We start from the raw sequence: 21,347 nt of genomic DNA, 5'->3' as shown, positions 1-21,347 counted from the left end.
TAACCATTAAATATTTAGAATCAATCCAAATTGACCTTACTAAAAGTATTAATTGAGTACTTTTTTCTATTGTTAAATTAGTTCAACCTAATTTTAATACAAATAAATTATTTTCATTTCCTCACATTTATTTAGGTGAGCCGTTTAGTCAAGATCAAATTTATCCATTGTTGACGTTGAATTGGGCAATTTTTTCTATGTAGCAAAATATACTGGATTTGATAAAATTGATGATGATAATGATAATCTAGTTTGAATTAAAAGATTCCAAAGTAAAGGAAAATAAGGGATTTAAAGGGATTGGAGTAACACAATATTCTTTGCATAAATAACAAATTTTAAAGAGAGGGATTTAGAAGGAAGAGATTAAAGCAATTAGATTTGTAAATTTGGTAGAAAACCAATATATTCTTTCTTAAAATAGAAAGGTTTAAAAGAATAATGACATATCCTTTACTTTCTAATTCTTTTCCTCTTGAACAAACAAGATAAGCTGTTCTTATTATACCCTCCCTTCCTCCCCCATTCCCTATTTTTTAAATACCTCCTAAATTCTTATTTACATGTGGTGTTAGTGGGGCATGTTCTAGCTTCCATAAAAGAGGGCAATATCGAAGACGAGAAAATGGAGCAAAGAACTTGCGTGTATATTGCTCGAATAGTGGATTGCTCGATTGCGCAGAGGTGTGCTCGATCGAGTAGAATTACATATTATTCACAAAAGGTTAACTTGACTTAAGATGCTTAGTCGAGCAAGTGATTTGCGCAATCGAGCAACATGCATGTCAAAACATCAATCCTCTTGAGAATTTCTTTCTTAGTCGCATCTTAACACCTCGAGTCTTTAAAGAATGTCTTTTGGGTCAGAGAGGATCATGAAAAATTGGAGATAGGGCAAACACATTGGAATTAAATTGTTGAATATAAATAACGTTTAAGACCCTATTAGACCCGCATATATTTGTGAAGTTTTGGATCTAATTTATTGAGAATCATCGGACCTAGATCCATAAAAATTAAATAGAAGTAAGTTCGGGTCTAGGTCTGTGCAAACCCAAACTCTTTATAGATTCATTTAAGATTCAGATCCACTAAGCCTACTAGATCAATTTATCTTTATCTATTTGCATTTTATACTTCTATTATTCAATCTTTATATAATCTCCACTTATAATTGAATTAAAATATAAATATTTCTACTATCTTCTTTAATATTTCTTCCGTTATGAAATACTTGCTACGTAATGTTTTTCGATACTATTCATCATTCAAGCTTATTTTATATATTGTGGCTAATGTGTAGAAAAAAATATAGTCAAGTGGGATCTTGTTTCAATCGTCTTAATTTTTAGATGTGTATAGTGCAATATATATATCACGTTGGATTGCATAAAAAGTCAAATGTAGCAAGTATATTGGAACAAAGGAAGTAATACTCTAATTAAAAAGATTTAATTTTTTTAAATTTCTGTAAAATTCCTTATGATATCGATACTCCCTCCAATTCACTAGTAATGTTCCCATTTGCTTTTTGGATATTATTCATCTCTTACTCTTAATTTGTATTTTATTATTAATCTATAAGTTAAAACATAGTTAAGTGGAATTTTGTTTGATTCGTCTCAATATAAAAATTATTCATATCAACTCTTCATAATTTTAATTATGCATAATTAGATATATTAAGAATTGAATAATTAAATTAAATAAAATATATGGAGCAAATAAAATATAAATAGTGGATTGGAGTAAGTATTTAACAACAAATAGAGACAATTAGTGCCTTAGTCGAAAACAAAGTGATTACGTGGCTTTGATTTGAAAGAATAAAAAAAGTGATATGTGGCCTATTGATGATGACAATACGTTACTCGATTTACATGCATGTGTCATGTGTGATGAGTGATGAATACTCGAATTTGTAAATCAATCAATCTTCTTTAGTGTAAATAAAGGGTGTTATTAAATATGGATATTCTTTTTATTTTATCTTTACCCCTCCCTCAATGAAATTATGAATTTACTTTTGGATTATAAAAAATTATGAATTTGTCACTTGATTTAAAATTTGCTTAATAAATCTAAATCGCACTTAATAATACTATTATAACTTTAATTCCGAACATTTTTATCGGGACCCTATATATATTAAATTTTCAGACACGCCCTTGTATGATATACGATTTCAAACACGATACTATCTCTCTAAAAACGTTCTTTAATCGATTTGAAGCGGTGTATTTAAAAAAAAAAAAAGTGGCAAAAACTGGGCGAGTGAACCGTTGTCCAGTCGCACGTTTTGTGCATTGAACCGTGGTCCATTAACGGTTTTTGCACGACTTTTTTTTATTTACATTATTATTTAAATTATTATACATCCTAGTAAGTTATTATTATTAATATTATTATAATATTATTATTAATAATAGTAATATTATTTGTATTTTATTATTATTATTATTATTATTATTATTATTATTATTATTATTATTATTATTATTATTATTAATGTAAGTAATTTATATTATTAACATTACTATTATTTTGTTATTATTTATTTAAATAATTTATAATTATATGTTATTATTATTATATTATTATTATTTAATATTAATTTGTTTTATTATTATTACAATTATTTATTATATTTTTTGTATTGTTATCATTTTAATATTAATTATTTAAGTAATTGTTAAAGTAATTTATAATTTTTATTTATTATTGGATGTTTTTATTATTAATGTTTGTATGTATAATTTTTAATGACCTAATGTATGGTTTGTTTCATATTTCAAATTTACAGGACTTTGAAAATTTAGGAGACAACATAGATTACTCTGGTAGCTTTGTTACGGATAGGGAATTTAATTCCTTAGATGAATTACATAGTTGGGCCGATGCGATAGCAATAATAATTGGTTTTCAATTTACGCGTGCTTCTTATAAACAAAAAGAAGGACATTCTAGAGTAAGTGTGTATTTAAGATGTCACCGCAATGATAATATTAGGGGTTATTTACATAATTTAGATAATACTGCCCGACCTGGTTCTAAAAGTAGAAGTTGTGGGTGTAAATTTTTGATTGTAGCAAGTAGTCATAAACCAAGAGAAAGACCTTGGACGGTAAGGGTGTGTCCTGGTGAAAAAGGAAGACATGACCATCCGTTCTTAGTGTACAGAGATGGTCATGTAAGGGCAAATAGGATCAATGTAGATATTCGGAAGTACATACGACAGCTTAGTGCAACCGAAATGCAACCGGCCTTTATCATGACTTCTATTAGAGAAAATTTACCTGGCTTTTTTTACTAGTATGAATCATATATATAATGTTAGGCAATCAATAAGGAGAGAAGAGATGGACGGTAGGGACTCCCCTTTAACACTGTCTTTATATGGCCACAGAACTTACTTACGTGGTTTGGACAGAGCTGGATAGCGAAGGGGAATTGAGCAGATTATTAGTTGCAAATCCTACCTCTATCCAAATGATACGTACGTGGCCGTATGTTGTGTTGATAGATACAACGTACAAAACAAAAAAAAACAAAAGTGGCCACTATGTGAAGTGATCGGAATGACGCCAACCAATCACAACTTCTTGGTTGCGTTCTGTTTGATGCGAGATGAGGCGGCTGTGTCGTATTCGTGGGTGTTGCAGGGATTGAGAGATATTTTTGGCACAGCTCAGGCTCCTAGCGTCATTGTAACCGATCGAGACGAAGGTTTATCTGCAGCTATTCTTGACGTCTCCAGGTAAAAAGGTTTTGTTGATTAATTATTGTCGTTCTATCTATTGAGGCGCGTATCTGTAGGCCCCGGGCTGGGGCGATGTGACTAACCAGTCCGTTCCAGCGGACTGTGAGCGCCTGCTCCCCCGTGACGGCTCATTATCGACGAGACTACATCTGGCGCATTCTGATGCGCCTGAAGAACTAGGGCGGGACGTGTGAATCTCCCGTTGGACCCCCGGACAACAGTTCAGTCCACTGGGCGAACAACATCGCCTAGGTACTCAACATCATCAGCATCATCATCATCACTAGAAACCCCCCAACTACTCTGGAGGCTGCTAGCCTGGTCATCAAAAGGAGAATGCACTTGGTTCAGCGTACTCGACCGTTGGGCCTCACTGTGTCTGGCAGCCTCTTCCTGCCTAGCCCTCCTAGCAGAACCCGTTACCCCTCCTCTCATGAGGGTCCCCTCTGAGCAGGGTAAGCCTAGAAGTACTACCACTCAACAAGTGTCTAAAAAACCCTTTTCTTTTCCTTGATTACCAGCCATTTACTACAATTTTTGATAATTTAATGAACTATTATTAATAAATAAACATAATGAAACGTTAAGTTAAATTAACCACATGAACAAAAGACAATAATTAATTAACAACAACAATATTTAACTAATCATTATCAACAAATATAATAATTATTATTATTGTTAATATTATTGTAATTAATTTTCTAAATTGACAATAATCATAATAATAATAACAATATTAACAAAAATAATAACATTACTAATAATCATAACAATAATAACACAAACAATAATAATAATAATCATAACAATAATAACACAAACAATAATAATAATAATCATAACACTGATAACAAAAATAATATTTAAAAATAAAATTAAAGAAAATTTTACTAACAATGACAATAACAACAACAACATCACCAACAAAAATAATAAAAATAATATTCAAAGGAATATAAAAAAGTTAATAATAATAATAATAATAATAATAATAATAATAATAATAATAATAATAATAATAATAATGAAAATATTTTAAAAAATAAATTACATATAATAATTATAACAAAAATAAAAATTAAATAATAATAATAATAACAATCACAATAATAATAATAATAATAATAATAATAATAATAATAATTATAATAATAATAATAATAACAATAATAATAACAATAATAATAACAATAATAATAATAATAATAATAATAATAATAATAATAATAATAATAATAATAATAATAATAATAATAACAATAATAATATAAATAAAATTAATAATAATTATTCATGAAAAAAAAAAACTGAAAGTCGCAGGAAAACCGCGAGCCAGCCGCGGTTCAGTTGCAGGAAAGCGACTGCAAAAATTTTCTTTTTTTTAAAAAAAATTTTAATAATACGATTCGAATAAAAATTACCTCGATTAATTGTTTGCGGATTGAATTTCTTAGTTTTTGCTCTAAAAATTTTATGATGTAATTTTGTTTTTTGAGTATGATAAAGGAGTTGTTTAGTGAGATTGGAGTATATATAGGAAATTTTAAGTCCAGTGGTAAATTTGTAATTTTTTAAAGTCCAGAGGTAAATTTGTAATTTTATTAGAAGGTGGCGATAAAATGAAAAGGGTGGCTAATGTTTAAAAATTGGATAAAAATATTGATGTTGTGCCAACAATGATAAATGTTCCCATTAAAGAAGTTATCAATCATGAGTTTTGCAACCCATGATTGACAAATGGATCATTAACTTTGTAGTTCTACTCCAATATAAATAATCATCTAATAATGTAATGTACTAATCGATATCTTTTTCATTGCGTTATTATCATAAATAATATAAATAATCATCGAATTTTAATTTATCAAATTATAAATTAATATTATCATAAATTTATTGAATTTTTAATTAAAAATTTTTGGAAACAGGTTAAGTCGTACAGAATGTGCAATTGCATTTAGGTATAGTAGCACGTTTTATGAGACTTGACTCTCTATAAATAAATAATTTTAATTTTACATTTTTACGAAATTTAATGGAAATTAATCAACAAGATTTATAAAATTGTGTTTAAAACATTTACGAAAAATCATATAGATAGCGTTTATGTTGAGCGAGCATTGAGTTTGATAAATTGGGAAAAAATCAAGCTTTTTACGGTGAGAGAGGTAAAATTAAAAATTTTATGAAAAAAATATGAATGCACTTAGATATTATTTAGTATGAATGTTAGCGCAATTAACAAATTTTCTAATAATAATTTTAATGAAATCTAATATATATTCAAAGATTATATGCTGAAGCAATGTACAGACAATTTACAATCACAAACACATTTACATTATTTAATGACCTTAATAATGTTTAACAAATTTTGTATTATTTGTTGTTGAGGGTGATATTAAATTTATCCTTTGACGATCATAATTAAAATTTGAAGCATATAGAAGTAATATAAAAAGAATATAAGTTTTTAGACGTATTTACTAAAGAAAATTTCCCAAACCAATCAGATTATCACATTAACATCATAACATGCTTATCACACCTCAATAAGCTCTCTCTTTTAAAAATTAAACATATTAATTGTGAATTGATATTTTATAATCTCAAACAAGAAAAATAAAATGGCCAATTGGACTAACAAATTTTATTTTTTTTTAAATTAGTAGTCCAAAATCCTATTCACTCTAGCTATTCGGTTGTATTTGCTATAAAAATAAAATTTAAGCAAATTATAATAAAAGAGATAAAAATAATTAAAAAAATATATTTTACGAGAAAGTGTTGAATAGATAATCTTATTGTGTAGATGATAATTAAAAATAAAATGTAAATCATGACAAAAATAGAATTGTAAAATGTATAATATAGCCTATAAAGTATAATATAATTAGAAAAAAATGTCATAATCACCCAAATAAAAATGGGATTAAAAAATACTACTCTTAGTAAACAATATCACACGAAAGTTGAAGTTGGTACATGGGACTTTACTTGAGTCTTACATAATTAAGCTACCAGGATCCAGGAATTAAGCTCAGAATTTTGGAAAACAATTTTAAATCTTTTAACTTTATTACTTAATTCACTTTCTCAATTACTTTTGTTAGCTAGATTACGGTTATTGACATTACTTATCATTCAAGTATAATTTATATATTATGGACTACAACTAATGTGTAATAAAAAATATGGTCAAGTGAAATCTAATTTGAATCGGAATTATATACTTTCATAATATTAATATTTTATAATTATTAGCTACGCATAATTTAATATATAAATAATTAAAAAATTTAAAATAATACATTAGATAGTGTATAAAAAAACAAATGTAACTAATACTTCCTTTGGATTTTACTACAGTCATTGTAGTAATTACTGTACATCAATTGATCTTATTTGACATATTATTCTCTATATTATAATGTAAAATATTATCATGTGAGGTCTTGTTTGATTCGTATTAATACATTTTTTTATAATATTAATTTTTTAAAATTTTTTTATAATATAAATTAAAAATTAAAATATATATTAGATAGCGCTAAAGCATAAATATAACAACTATTAAAATACGAGAAAATATATATAATGAAATGAAACTGAGAAATATTTATTTTTAAACGATAGTCCATTAAGACACTTACATGTACCGAATAATAATATTCTTCCATACCAAAATGGTACGAATGAGTAGAAATAATTACAACTGTCAGAATAGTCAAGATTTTGCCAATTACAATCCAATAATGTAGTTTGTTAAACCAATTTTGTCAAAAGGATAAAACTGTCATTTGCAATATTTAGTTTGTCGAATAATTTTAGTTTATATAGTTAAAAATAGATGATTCAGTGGTCAAACCAGCTCTATTAACTCGTGTAAAATAACTGATCGAAATAATTCATTATTATGAATGAACTAATTTACAACAAACAACTGCTACTCGTGTGTCCATTTGTTAAATTATTTGGTCTCACTCTAATCTGCTATGAATCGTTTGAGAAACACTCATTTAAATTATTCTCCTACGGCGTCGTTTTCATATAGAGCGGTGTCTGCTTTATTAGTTTCTGCTGGTGCTCCAAAAATATTCCGTCCAGATTAAATGTAAAAACAAAGGAATTTAATTTAATTTAATTTAATAAATTTAACTAGAAAAATTCAAATCAGGAACTCAACACATGGGTCATTTCTCGAGAGAGAAAATATTGTCTTTCTAAGCTAAGCTGAGCTGAGAAGAACATACTTCTACATTGTTGTAACTTGTAAGCTACACAAGCTTTTTTTTTGTTTTTTATTTTTTATTTATTTTTTCAAGTAAAGAGAAACCCAGAAAGAAGAACAGCTATACAAGTTGAAATCTTTTGTGGGGTACTGAAAGTTTTGACCTTTTTATATCTCATCTTTCCAATTTTTTCATTACCACTTTATTTTGCTTCTTTTTAAGTTATTATCAAAAACTTAATTCAAGCTTTCTTTACATACTACATTTTCAATTATTATTTTTCACCATTTTTTTGTTAAATTATTTGATTTTTAATGTCTTTTTACTCTTTTTTACTCCACTTTTTTTTTTTTTTTTTTTTTTTTTTTTTTTTTTTTTGAGAAGATTAGCAATCAATTGTAGTGCTTATACATGTGGGTATGTTCCCTTAGAGTCAAGTATGTGACTTTTTTGATTAGTTAGGTAAGAAAATGGAGTTTTCTAGCTCTTACTATTTTCTGGGTAGTGAAAGTTCTATTCTTGGTTCTTGCCTTCTTGGTGTTTGATAAATGTTCTCAAACTGTTGTACTACTAAACTATTGAAATGGGTTTCTAAAATAGGAAACTTTTGGATCTGGGTTTTGCTTAGATTTACAATTTTCACTGATTTGTGGCTGTTTTCATGTCTGTTTTAGTGATTGTTGAGTTAGAAGTGAGTAAGAAAGTGTGAAGAAATGGCAGGAGGTGCAGCACCAGCAAAGGCAGAAGAGCCAGCTCCACACCCACCAAAAGATCAGTTGCCCAATGTGTCTTACTGCATTACAAGTCCTCCTCCATGGCGTAAGTTTCTATATTTGTTCTTTCCAATTTTGGGTTGCATTTCTATTTTTAGTTGATGTTCTTTCTGCATTAATCGTAGTTGTATTATATAAAGTAAAGTAATTAGGAGTTTTGTGAATGTGATCTATGTTTATGCCAAATTTGTCATGAATTATTGAAGCTTGCTTTCTTCTTTTGATTAAAGTATAACATACTTTTCTTTATATCCTTCATGTTGATAGATACTCTTGTTTATTTTTGGTGGGTTCTCCTATTTGCTTTACTATCTTTATACTAATAGTGAAATTAAATGTTTATGACTTGTTTTTATAACCTTCTTTATTTGGAAGATGTTGGTGAAGGTCTAAATGTGGTTGTCTTGTTGATAAAAGAATTTTGTATGTTGTAGACTTATTCTGGGTTTTTTTTGCATAATTCAAGATATAAATGATCAAAATTACCCATTAAATTGCATAATGGAACGGTGGAAGTATTTAGGATTGCTTGTGGCCTTGGTATTTGGCCACCACTTGAAATCCCATACCTTATCACCTAGTAGCTAGTTGATGATATACCCAATACTCCTCAAATGATGCCTTTTTTGGGACCATGTTCATGCAAAGAGTATCTTTTTTTCTGGGTGAACATGGAAATTTCGAGAGAAATATTAGCACTTCTGACAAAGTGTGTTAAATTTGTGTCTTTGGCTTTAAACGAGAGGTTTTAACAAATAATGATCTTTTTGAAAGAATGTGCACTGCTTTTTATCTAATGAAGTTCGTCATTGTTTTCCAGCGGAGGCCATCTTGCTGGGTTTCCAACACTACATTGTGATGCTTGGCACAACTGTTCTCATTCCTAGTTCTCTTGTACCTCAAATGGGAGGTGGAAAGGTAGGTCATAAGGATGATATTACTAATACCTTTGCAATGAGGTTCTCGATGAATTACTGTTTATCAATCGACACATTTGATAGTTGAATGTGTGTAGGCACTAAAATTTTATCAGTGTACTATCATAAAATACATAAATTAAATTTTGGTTGTTTGAAATATATTAAGCCCACTTTATTTAATTTTAGCCTTATTAAATGAAAAATCCAAACAAGCCCATATAAAAGTACTCCCCCCGTTTTCATGTTTTTCTCAAATAGAATTACGAATTTTAGTATTAAACTTTGACTATGATTTCTCATTGATCTATTTGAAAAAATATTCATGTGAGATCTTGATAGATTCGTCTCAATATATACTTTCTAAATATCAACGTTTAAAATTTTTTTAAAACTCACAATTAAAATTATTTGACTTTTAAGTTTGCATTGAGATCTGTTAAAAAAGTGAAAGGGAAGATTAAATGAAAACAGAGGGAGTATTTGAATTATATATATTGAGTGATTGGATTCGTTTGTAGGATAAAAGACAGTGTGGAACTCTCAAGTATAGACCAAGCCCTTACCTACCTATTAAGTCCAACAAGCAATAATTTTTGTTGGAAAAATAGCTCACATGTAATTCCACATTAAATAATTAGAGAGAAAATGACTAACATTTAAGCTCGATGGACTACTCATTGATTTAAGGATGGAACCTAATCAGGTTTGTGTACAGTCAACTTTCCTCTTGTATAAGTTTTGTTGTGTGCAAGCCTAATAACAAATATATCAAGGTATCAAAGACGATGGATTCTGATCAATTGGAAAAAAAAATTGTCGGCCTTACATAATAAACTTGTGGATTCGAAAAGAAGTACGTTCCCTCCCCATTGAAAGAAGTTTTCCCAAATTCTCTCAAACTCTTTGAAGTGGTTATCAAGCACTTTCAAATACGTGCCACGTGCTCAAAGAAATTCATACTTATTTGATTGCGATTCATGCTTTCCAACACTCAATTAAAGACAACCTCAGAAACCTTTGTGCATCGGTTGATAACAATGTCTAAACGTTTTAATGTTTGCATTTTTGACAGAAAGAGAAGGCTGAAGTCATTCAGACTTTGCTTTTTGTTGCTGGTTTGAACACACTACTTCAGACAACGTTTGGAACTCGGTTGCCAGCTGTCATCGGAGGATCTTACACGTTTGTCGCACCCACAATTTCCATAATTTTGGCTGGTCGTTACAGTGACATTCCAGACCCTCAAGTGGTTTGTGCCTGAAAACTCATTTTTGTGGTTATAGGAGTAATTTATCGGTACATGCAAATCTGTGGAACGGAAAATGAGAGTTATACTACTCTTTCAATAGATTGGTATCTTGTGGCATATAACAGTTATAGAAATATAAGGGAACATAACTGTTAGGTCTGATAGTCCGAACGACTGGTCTTGTTTAAGCAATAAGCGCCTTTAAGATTTTAGCGTTCGGTTGTCTTAGTGTCCATATGAACAAGAATATTCGCTTAAACCATTGTGTTACGAAAAACTGTTGTCCATTTGATACAAATTGCAATAACCTTCTTACGTTTCAACAGAAATTCAGGAGAATAATGCGGGGAATCCAAGGGGCACTGATTGTTGCTTCAACACTTCAAATTGTCCTTGGCTTCAGTGGTCTCTGGCGTAACGTCACAAGGTGGGTTCATGTTCAAGATTATTTCCTATAATTAATCATACGGGTATTCTTTCTGCTGCCAACTGTAACGGTTTCATAGTTTATTGCATTAAAGAACACTGCAAAGGCACCCTTATATTGTGCCCTGCAAAGAAGTATGATTATCATAAAAGATCTAAAATTTCCGATTTAAGTGCCTTTGGAGTTATATAATGTTGTAGCTTACCATGACCACTGATTTTGTGTTTCGATGCGGAAATCAAAGATTTTACTTGTCCTGAATTACAATTGATTACATAATTGTATATGCAGTACCTTGTTCAAACGTCTTTCTGTCTGACCTTAGTGTTGCTTTCTGGAAGCTGAGTTGGTGCTAAACATTTAAGTGCTAGTTGATACCAAGACATAAGTATACATGATTTTTTTTTTTTTACAGATAAAGCATACCACTGACTTTCAAACATTTATGTAATGTTGACTTCACAATTGACTTTTTGAATCCAATAATATTTCATTGCCCCAACGCCATTAAGTGGCTCCCGCCTAGGATGGGGTCGGGAGGTTCGGATGTATACAGCTTACTGTCGTTATAAACTTCACACTTGTTAGTATATATTGTAGATCCGTCATGGGGAGTACATGATAAATTTTCCTAGTTGCATGCATCTCTTGTTGGCCCCCACATATTTTAGTTCTACTCCTGATAAGTTTTCTTTTAATGCCACTTAAACTGAAATGAAAATGAAGGCTTTTTAAATTTTTTTTTTAACATTTAAATATTTTTGCCTGTGTTGATCATCATTGAAATTGATTATCTTAGTTGTAGATTAGTATTAGCTACGACTGAATAAATAAAATCTAAATTATTATGCCAACGATCTTTCACACTGATTGGTTTTGGTCCATGTAGCCAGTTTCGTATGTTAGGACTAAGGCTTTAGCATTGTTGTTAAACATTGCTGCTTGGATACCCAAAATATACCGTTTCTTTTAGTGTCGTGTTCAGCAAGTAGTCTTACAACTGTCCCGTGGAATCATGCAGGTTCCTGAGCCCTCTATCAGTTGTTCCCTTAATATCTTTGGTTGGCTTCGGACTCTATGAACTTGGTTTTCCTGGGGTAATATCTTCTCCTTTAACAAATATTGTTTTCTTGCTTTTCTTCGTTTGCTTATGCACAATATATATCATTGCTAACTTTTTTTCTCTGTTCTTAGGTGGCAAAATGTGTGGAGATTGGCTTGCCTCAGCTTGTGCTTCTAATCTTTATTGCAGTGGTAAATTTATCAAACAGGATTTTATTATTGTTATTCGGATTTGGGCTTCCAGTCATCATTTATTCCTTTAGCTTCTTATAGATCGATTCAGCCTGGATAATTATTTTGCAGTATGTTTCACAAGCAACCAAAGTCGGAAAGCATGTTTTTGAGCGTTTTGCCGTTCTAATCTCTGTGGCTATTGTGTGGCTATATGCACACATTCTTACTGTTGGTGGAGCATATAATCATGCAGCACCAAGAACACAAGTTACATGCCGTACTGATCGTTCCGGGCTTATAAGTGGTGCTTCATGGTAATTTGTTATTACTCTTTCTAGAGTTGCCTTTTTTTTGTCTTATCATATGTTTCCCATGTAAAGCCCATACTAAGTTTAATGGACCCTTATCCAACCCGGCCCATATTTGCTTAAGCCCAGCATGGCCCGTATTCGGTCCATTGAACACCCCTAATAATGACTTAAGGAAAATAATCTTTAGACTTGTAGAATATGACTTCCACAGAAGAAGCTCTCCAAGAGGCGAAGGAAAATATACTGTTGTTTTTTACCGGATGAAAGAATAAATGAGTTCTTTGTTTATAAGGGAAATTAATCTTGTTAGTCTAGAAGGGAAGGGGAAACTTTGTACTCCATTCTCGGTGGAGACTGGAGCTAAAAATTTACAATTCTTTGAATTCTGATTATAACGACTAGTAAAATAACTTATTAAATCATTCACCTTTTCTTTATGTAAAGTTGACGATGATGTTTGCGACTAAGGGTCAATCGAAAACGATCTATTTGTTATTACAAGGGTAAACTCGTCTAAATCCGACACTTTCAAACCCTACCTAGGTGGGAGCCACTTGGCATTAAGTTGATGGTGTTTTTGTTGTAATAGAGGGGAAGAAAGAGCGGGGAGGATAAGCGAGCTTGTATTTTTGTCTATTTAAACGATCGTTGGATGTAAACCAAACACGTTGTATTATAAATTTCATATAGACAATCTAATGTTATGTCTCATTCTGCAGGATTAGCATTCCATATCCCTTTCAATGGGGAGCACCTACTTTTGATGCTGGTGAAGCCTTTGCTATGATGTTTGCTTCATTTGTTGCACTTGTTGAGGTTTGTTTATCTTCTCTATATAATATTTCCACTGGATTACGCAACTGATAGTGGTTATGAGCCAATTATTTTATCTTAACGCTTTTTAGCCCTTGTTAGGTAAAAACAACTTTCTTTATTATTTCGTACTAATGTTCGTCCATCTGCAGTCCACTGGTGCGTTCATTGCCGTTTCAAGGTCGGCCAGTGCAACGATGATGCCTCCATCTGTTCTTAGTCGCGGAATCGGTTGGCAGGTATATCGCATGGATTTCTTTGCGACCAATTTGCACGAAGAATTATTTATTTGATTTTTTCTTCAAAGTAGCTTTTATCTAGATTGCTATTAGCTAAAGACTCTTTCCTCTTGACAGGGAGTTGGCATTTTGTTGTCAGGGTTGTTCGGAACCGGAATCGGGTCCTCCGTTTCTGTGTAAGCCTATAAACCTCATTTGATACTTCATTTTATGAGGCTGAGGCCCACTGTCCCATGATTCACTAATCTTACGAATCGCGAATCGAAAAAAGCGAATCATGGTCAATTTTAGGCTTTTTTAGGCTCACTTTGAGCGAGTCGCGAATTCAAAAAGCGAATTAACTGGTGAATTATGTTATACCGGGCTGAGCATTAGGTGACTTTTAGCGTGAATTTGTTAAGGAAAGTACCAAGTTCATCTTCGGTGTTTAATGCAGGGAAAATGCCGGGCTTTTAACACTGACACGAGTTGGTAGTAGACGGGTTGTACAAATATCAGCTGGATTTATGCTGTTCTTCTCCGTTCTTGGTTTGTATATCTTATATTTGCGGTGTCGACTTGTGTTCGATTTTTTTCTTCTATCTTCTTACGCTTCTTGAATCACGAATATTACAGGGAAATTTGGCGCTGTCTTTGCCTCTATTCCTTTGCCTATTATCGCGGCTTTGTACTGTCTTTTCTTTGCCTATGTTGGTAAGCACTTGTAATTCAAGCTCTGCTTGAATATTGAAAATCGATATGCAGCACTCAACTGACTTGTCTCATCTATGTTTTTAATCTGTTCAGGTTCTGTCGGTTTAAGTTTCCTTCAGTTCTGCAATCTCAACAGCTTCCGAACAAAATTTATACTAGGATTCTCGATTTTCTTGGGTCTGTCTATACCTCAATACTTCAATGAGTATGAAGCAATTAAGGGTTTTGGCCCGGTCCATACTGGCGCAAGATGGGTAATGCTTTTGTCCGCTAAATTTCTCTATTACTTTTGATCGTATTTAAGAGTTCGCTAATGATGGATTCCGCGTTTATGCTTTCTTAATACGACAGTTCAACGACATGGTGAATGTCCCGTTCTCTTCTGAAGCGTTTGTAGCGGGAATTTTGGCGTATTTCTTGGACAATACGGTCCACAAAAAAGAAAGCACGGTGAGGAAGGATAGGGGTAAGCATTGGTGGGATAAGTTCCGTTCTTTCAAAGGAGACACAAGGAGTGAAGAATTCTATTCCCTTCCCTTCAACCTCAACAAGTACTTCCCGTCTGTATGATTTTCTGAAGAGATGCCGTCTTGAAGCATGAGCGTTCCTCGAGTATGATACTTATCATTGGCTCTACCGTAATCATTATTGAATCATGTATCTTACGACAAATATGTTATAGTTCTCGGTATAAATTACTAGTTTGTTACTTTTTTTGTAGGTTCCTTATAGGACAATTGTTTATTTCCTTATGTGTTTGTAAATCATTGTGTTAGTTGTAACGAAGTGAAAGCAGCTAAGGCAATAGCAACGCCATTGGTTTTTGGTTTCCAACCGTTATCGTATCCTTCAGCTAAACACACAACATCTGCTCTCATATGATGTATAACAAAGATGTTGTAAGATGTTAATGCGATGGATTTGCCCTTTTTTGCTCAACGGTCAAACAAAAGGTGCATGTCCGTGCCATTGCTGAGAATGTTACTTGAGCTCGAGCTCGAGCTCAAGCTTGGTGCCTTATTACGGCAGACGGCAGTAGCGTCTTTGTGTTGAATATTATGAAAGTTATGATCAGTTTTAATGCAGGGTTTTCAAATTCATAAAGTTTGCATTTTTCAGTGAATTTGCTCTTTTTTGAAATATTGTATTCAAGTACCAATTAGCCTATATGATAAGGGTATTATTTGCTTAAACTTTTAGTTAAGTTCGATTTCTTGATACGAAATTTTTTTCTAATTTATAGTATGTATGGAGCATATGTTGGAAACTTTATACCCTAATGAAAAAATAACATAATAACATTACAAACTAAGAGTTAGATTTAATTTATCTAAATTATACTACATTCCTTCGAGTTGACCCCCTTTGTTTAAGTCAAATGAGGTAAATTCCAAGAAAAAAAAAAAGTACGTTTTAGGTCTTATTGAGTTGTAATTTCTCAAAGGCTACCCTATATGTTGCGATGGACGAAACACAAACCTTTAACTTGTTGGCATGATTGGTGTGATAGATTCGTAAGATTAAATTTTATAACTATTTTTGTGACAGATTGCTTCTCAAACAAACGACCTCAAAATAAGAAGTCTATGTCCTTATTTTGTCTTTAATTTGTATTAATTGGGTTATTTAGCCTATATATAGTGCGTCTCTCGGAGAGACCGTTATGATTGTTACCAAAATGAACAAGCAAAATGACAAAATCTAATCTAGGGTTCATATTTAATTTATATTTCCATTCTTTAGTTTAGTGTATATACTTCTCTAGGTCCATGATTATCCGTTAGTCTCTTAGACCATCTCTTTGAGATGTGTCTTTCAAGCCCAACACATTAAAGTAACGCCTACTTAATGTATTCTTGATGCCCATTTGCATTATCCTTGATGATTACTTACTGTATCCTTAATGTCTACTTATAATATCTTAAATGTCTACTTACATCATTCTTAATATCTAACTACAAAATTTTAAAAATATATAATGAGCCGGCTCAATTAGAGATGATCTCTCTAAAAAACCGTCTCTCACAAGAATTTGTGCATGAAAATAGCTAGCACCAATGCACCATGTTGAATACTCTGAGTAATTTGCTACTTGCTAAGCCTAAATGTGACCTTTCACGAAAGATGGTCCTTATAGACGTGGACCAGCTTAGAAGAGCCCAATCTTTTTAGCACCTAGGCATGGACCCACTTGGAAAAGTGGAGGAGGTAAAGGACCAGGCCCAGTCTTATTGATCCAGTCTTTTCAAGCTTTTTCTAAATTATTACTATTATTATTGGCACTATTATATGGTCCTAAAATCTAAACGAGTGAATGAAAATTTATGTAATAATTAAAAAAGAAAAATTTAGAGGCAAAAAAAATTATGTAGATAGTGACAATTGAATCAATCGTCAAAAGAGTAACAAAAAAAATTATCAATCATTACAATAAAATTAACTTTTCACTACATAAGATTTAGCGAAATTAAAATAATGTCATTGATTTATATTTTTAATGTAATAACTGTTGGTATTTACTTTAAACTCCACTATAAAGTGATTTAGTAACACTTTATATGCGCTTTAGTGACATATGTAATTGTTATTATAATCTATAGCCTATAGTGACATTTATGAGAAATGTTACTAGTTCCTATGTCGTAAAAAGTTTTTGTATGTTTTTTATTATGCTACTAAAGGGTCTAATAAATATAAATAAATCATTCTTTAAAAAATGTCACTAAATATATCCCACTAAAAGTATATAAATGTTGAGTGGCAATAAAGAATTCCACTAGCTCCACATAGATATGCAAAGAGATAATAGATACGAAGATATATATCTTGCTTCTACAAATTCAAACAATAGGAAATACTAAACAGTGTCCAAACACACATATAGCATTTGTTCTTTCTAATAAATTTTCGCCCAATAACTTTCATAATATAATACTCCTAGCTGTATACTAAAATATCCACAATTTTTGTCTTTGAAAAAAATAACTTTATGGCTTGAAAAATGTATTTTAAAAATATCACCATTTATATATATATATATATATATATATATATATATATATATATATATATATATATATATATATATATATATATATATATATATATATATATATATATATATATATATGTTTATTCTTGTGGAGAAAAAACAATTGAAGGAGACTTCTTTTTAGGAGGTTTCTTGCTGATTAAATAATAGATAAATCTTCACAAATATTGTTGAATGGTCGTTATTTAAGATAATATTGAAAAAATAAAATAATGATTATTTTTTTTGTTAAAAATGTAATTTTCTAAAAATTTTCTATTCAAAGATGAAAGGAAATTGAGAGATGAAATAAAGAATTAGGTATTCTTTTAATTAGAGCAAATATTTTCTTTTTATGTAAGGTTCTGGGATTGATTCATCCAACTTTTCATATACCTAGTAATAAAATAACATAAATTGTTTTATGACACAATATTATCGAGAGAAGCATCTTATATATGGGCTAAATAGTACACCTAATACATATTATAAAAATATAAACTTCTCATTTAAAATCGTTTGACTGAGAAATAAATTCTCAGAAAAGTAGCTCATAAACAACCGCGTCTACCGGTGTCCCCTGTCCAAGAAGGAAAAGAATTGGGTTTGAAAGCGTTCATGGGCCCTCAATTTATTAATTCAATAGATGGGCCGTTTATATTAATTGCACATTTATTTTCAGTTCTTTTTCAAAATTCAATTCCACATTTGTTGACTTAGCAAAAAGATGGAAAACTATATAGGATGGGGCCCATGTGAATCTTATGCTATTTGTAAAATGTGTGGTTTTCCACATATGAAAGCAATGCCAACATGTTAGTAGTTGAGTTCTACATTCAAGTTTATGGTGTCATTTAGGGTATGAGATGTAAGTTGGTTTAATTTTGATTTATGTGTAAGTGTATATATTTTGACAATTTTATTTGATTTTTATGTGTGAATTATAGTGTATCGAATTAAATTATAATAAATTTTGATTAATTTAGTCAATTTTAAATCTTAGTGATTATTAGGAAACTAAATAATAATACAATCAAGTACTTAAGTACTTATAGACCTTGCTATGTAGGGAATTCTTTCAAAGTTGTGGTTGAATTGGTCTAATCAAACTTAATGAAAATTCTATTTGCTATTTGATCCACAACAAGCATTAATTGCGATTTTGATTTTGAAATTTGGCAATCTTCAAAAAAATCCTTAAAAAAATTTGGCATGAAAAAAACTTAATTGATCTAGCTGGGAAATTACGTACTACTATAGATAAATAAAATATATATTTTTAGTGAATTGAATTCTACTATTTGTTGATGTTTATTATTTTGATTTGTTGCGCTTCTTCTATTTTTGTTAATAAATAGAATAAATGACAATTATGATTGAAATGGGTATAACTAATTGAGTTATGGGTATTATGTAATTTTACTAACATAAATACATGAACAATCTTGTATTGAGATAAATCAAATAAAATTTCACTTAATTATGTTTTAATTTATAAATTAAAATTTAATCACAAATTAAGAGTGACGGATAATTAGTGCATAATTTAATGCTCCAAGTAATTTGAAATAGAAAAAAGATAAATGAAAAGGATAGACACGCTAATTTCCCAAATTTTCTACGTCAGCTAGGGAAGGCGCAGGCGATGAGTCACTGAGCCGGTGACGCTACAACTACCTTGATCTAATCTTGCCGTGGAAATAAAGGAGTCAAGAACATAGCTAACTTGCTTTGACCTTCCTTAAATCCTGCACAAATGGCAAATCATTACACTTTTCATTACTACATCATTAACTAATCCTAATACCTAATAAGAGTTCTCTTTATTTGTCTTATTAATATAAAATAAATTAAATTATAAAGATTAAAGTGTAAGTGTAATAGTGTTATTAAATTTCTTAATTTGTATTAAAAGCTCATAGTATAGAAATGTAAAATATTGGCAATTAAAATGTAAGTTAATTTCATATGTTGATTTTGAGTTAGGTATTTCAGGTCGGTTTAAAATCTGGTCTTATATCCATATTGATTTTTACATACTTGTAAATGTATAAAGTCGGGTCAAAATCGATTTTAAGATTGAGTAAATTTCAATTTGATGAGTCTGGTTTGAACACACGGATAGAAGTCTTAAAAAGTTGTCAAATAAATTTGATGAGTGTATTGTATGTGGATTGAAACAATTTTTCTTTTCGTTTCAAGTCATACATACAATAAATAAGTAGGGCATGTAAACATTGATGGCTGACTTAGCTTGCATCAAGCTACTATATTGTATACTCCATACAAGTTCTTTTCAAGAATAGTAGACTAGAGATATGTTAGATACACTACTCCTTGAAATTACCCATTGGCAATTGCTCAGAAATTTAAGAAAAGTAAATAATATAATATTTTATAAAAAAATGGAAGAAATGCATGGAATGAGAAGAAAATGTAAATTAGTTAAATATGTTGATTAGAATCGTGTAAATTTAATAGAACAAACTAGAAAAATGGGGCAATTTTTGTGTGATAGAGTTGGATTTAGGGGTCGTTTAGATTGAGTGTAAATATTTAAAGGGTAAATAAAAGTCAAAGTAGGAAAACAAATTAATTAGATAGAAGTTTAAGGGAATTTGATTGTTAGAAAGGTGGGAGAATTGGTTAGAAGATAATGAAAATGGATAAAACAACAATTATTTCCCTCATATTAGGGGTATAAATTTACCCCAGGGGAGGGTGGGAAAATATTTTACTCCAAATTAGGGAAATCATCATCTTTATTATTTTGCTCTCATTTTATATTTTTTACAAGTATTGCAATTACTTCATTTGCATCTTTACTTACCTTTATTTTATTAATTTAACTTTTTTTACCCCTTAAATATTTATACTCAATTCAAGCCACCGGTTAGTATTAATATAGTTGTGCGTTCTTCTTCCCAAAACCACAAATTATGATATGAGGACCACTAGCTGCGCTGTCCTTTAATTAATTTGCAAGATGATTTCACTTATGTAGTTGAACAACTTAGGTTTTTATATGTTTTAAATTAATTATTCAAAACGTAAATGTCTGTATTTAGCTAGCATTTAATTCATGATTATTTAATTCATGATTAATCACTTAACTGTCACATATATGTAGATAATTTGATTCTACTATATTATGGAAATCATAATGAAAAACTTTTGTGTATTTATATAGAAAAATCAAAGAAACAACGAGATTAATATTTTATTTGTATACAAGTCTTTAAAAGGATCATAATAGATTATCATCAATGGTAAAATAAACATGTTACTAAAACTTAGAAAAAGAGCTATGACAAATGTATGTCTTGTTTGTTTAGGAAAATAAGACTTAAGGGAGGTGAGCAAATAGGACTTTAAAAGACTAAAGGGGAAAAGTCTTGTGAAAAATGTGTTGGACATTGAAGTGTAGGGGCGGATCTAGAACAAAATTAAATGATTTTGATAATGTATTTATATGGCAAAGCTTCTACCAACTAAACTAGCACATACATTTATATTTCTAGGAATATAAAATTATACATAAGTTGAATGTTATTAGTATACTTTGTTGACTTTATTGACTGAACTTGAATTTGCCGCAGTTGGAGTGGGGTGAGTTATATATTTGACTAGACTTGAAATTTAATTTTGCCATTAAAAAAA

The 21,347-nt window shown here is 30.4% G+C and overlaps 1 protein-coding gene across 4 annotated transcripts; it reads left to right on the top strand.

The window, feature by feature from the left end:
- Window positions 1–7,688: 7,688 nt before the first annotated feature.
- Window positions 7,689–15,767, top strand: LOC130798666 (nucleobase-ascorbate transporter 6-like). 4 transcript variants are annotated; one of them, XM_057661756.1, is made up of 15 exons: window positions 7,689–8,028; window positions 8,670–8,814; window positions 9,589–9,686; window positions 10,761–10,937; window positions 11,264–11,364; window positions 12,386–12,461; window positions 12,559–12,618; window positions 12,730–12,914; window positions 13,631–13,727; window positions 13,877–13,963; window positions 14,081–14,139; window positions 14,400–14,491; window positions 14,579–14,656; window positions 14,750–14,910; window positions 15,008–15,767. In XM_057661756.1, exons 2-15 carry the CDS (start codon window positions 8,709–8,711, stop codon window positions 15,224–15,226), a joined length of 1,596 nt encoding a protein of 531 aa, XP_057517739.1. In that variant the 5' UTR covers window positions 7,689–8,028; window positions 8,670–8,708; the 3' UTR covers window positions 15,227–15,767. The 4 variants fall into 4 exon arrangements, with proteins under 4 accessions (XP_057517739.1, XP_057517738.1, XP_057517740.1 ...); XM_057661755.1 differs by having other exon boundaries at window positions 7,689–8,035; XM_057661757.1 differs by lacking the exon at window positions 7,689–8,028 and adding an exon at window positions 8,123–8,141.
- The last annotated feature ends 5,580 nt before the right edge of the window (window positions 15,768–21,347 follow it).

This window comes from Amaranthus tricolor, chromosome 13 (assembly GCF_026212465.1).
Source record: "Amaranthus tricolor cultivar Red isolate AtriRed21 chromosome 13, ASM2621246v1, whole genome shotgun sequence".
Taxonomy (NCBI): Eukaryota; Viridiplantae; Streptophyta; class Magnoliopsida; order Caryophyllales; family Amaranthaceae; genus Amaranthus; species Amaranthus tricolor.
Note: the sequence above shows the minus strand (reverse complement) of the source record. Positions and strands in the feature narration are given on the sequence as shown.

Bases quoted from the DNA above. Each gene is read 5' to 3' on its own strand.
- LOC130798666 (XM_057661756.1), top strand. From the start codon at position 8,709: ATGGCAGGAGGTGCAGCACCAGCAAAGGCAGAAGAGCCAGCTCCACAC. The intron at 11,365-12,385 runs GTGGGTTCATGT...GGAATCATGCAG, and splicing joins CTCTGGCGTAACGTCACAAG to GTTCCTGAGCCCTCTATCAG. The intron at 12,462-12,558 runs GTAATATCTTCT...CTCTGTTCTTAG, and splicing joins ATGAACTTGGTTTTCCTGGG to GTGGCAAAATGTGTGGAGAT.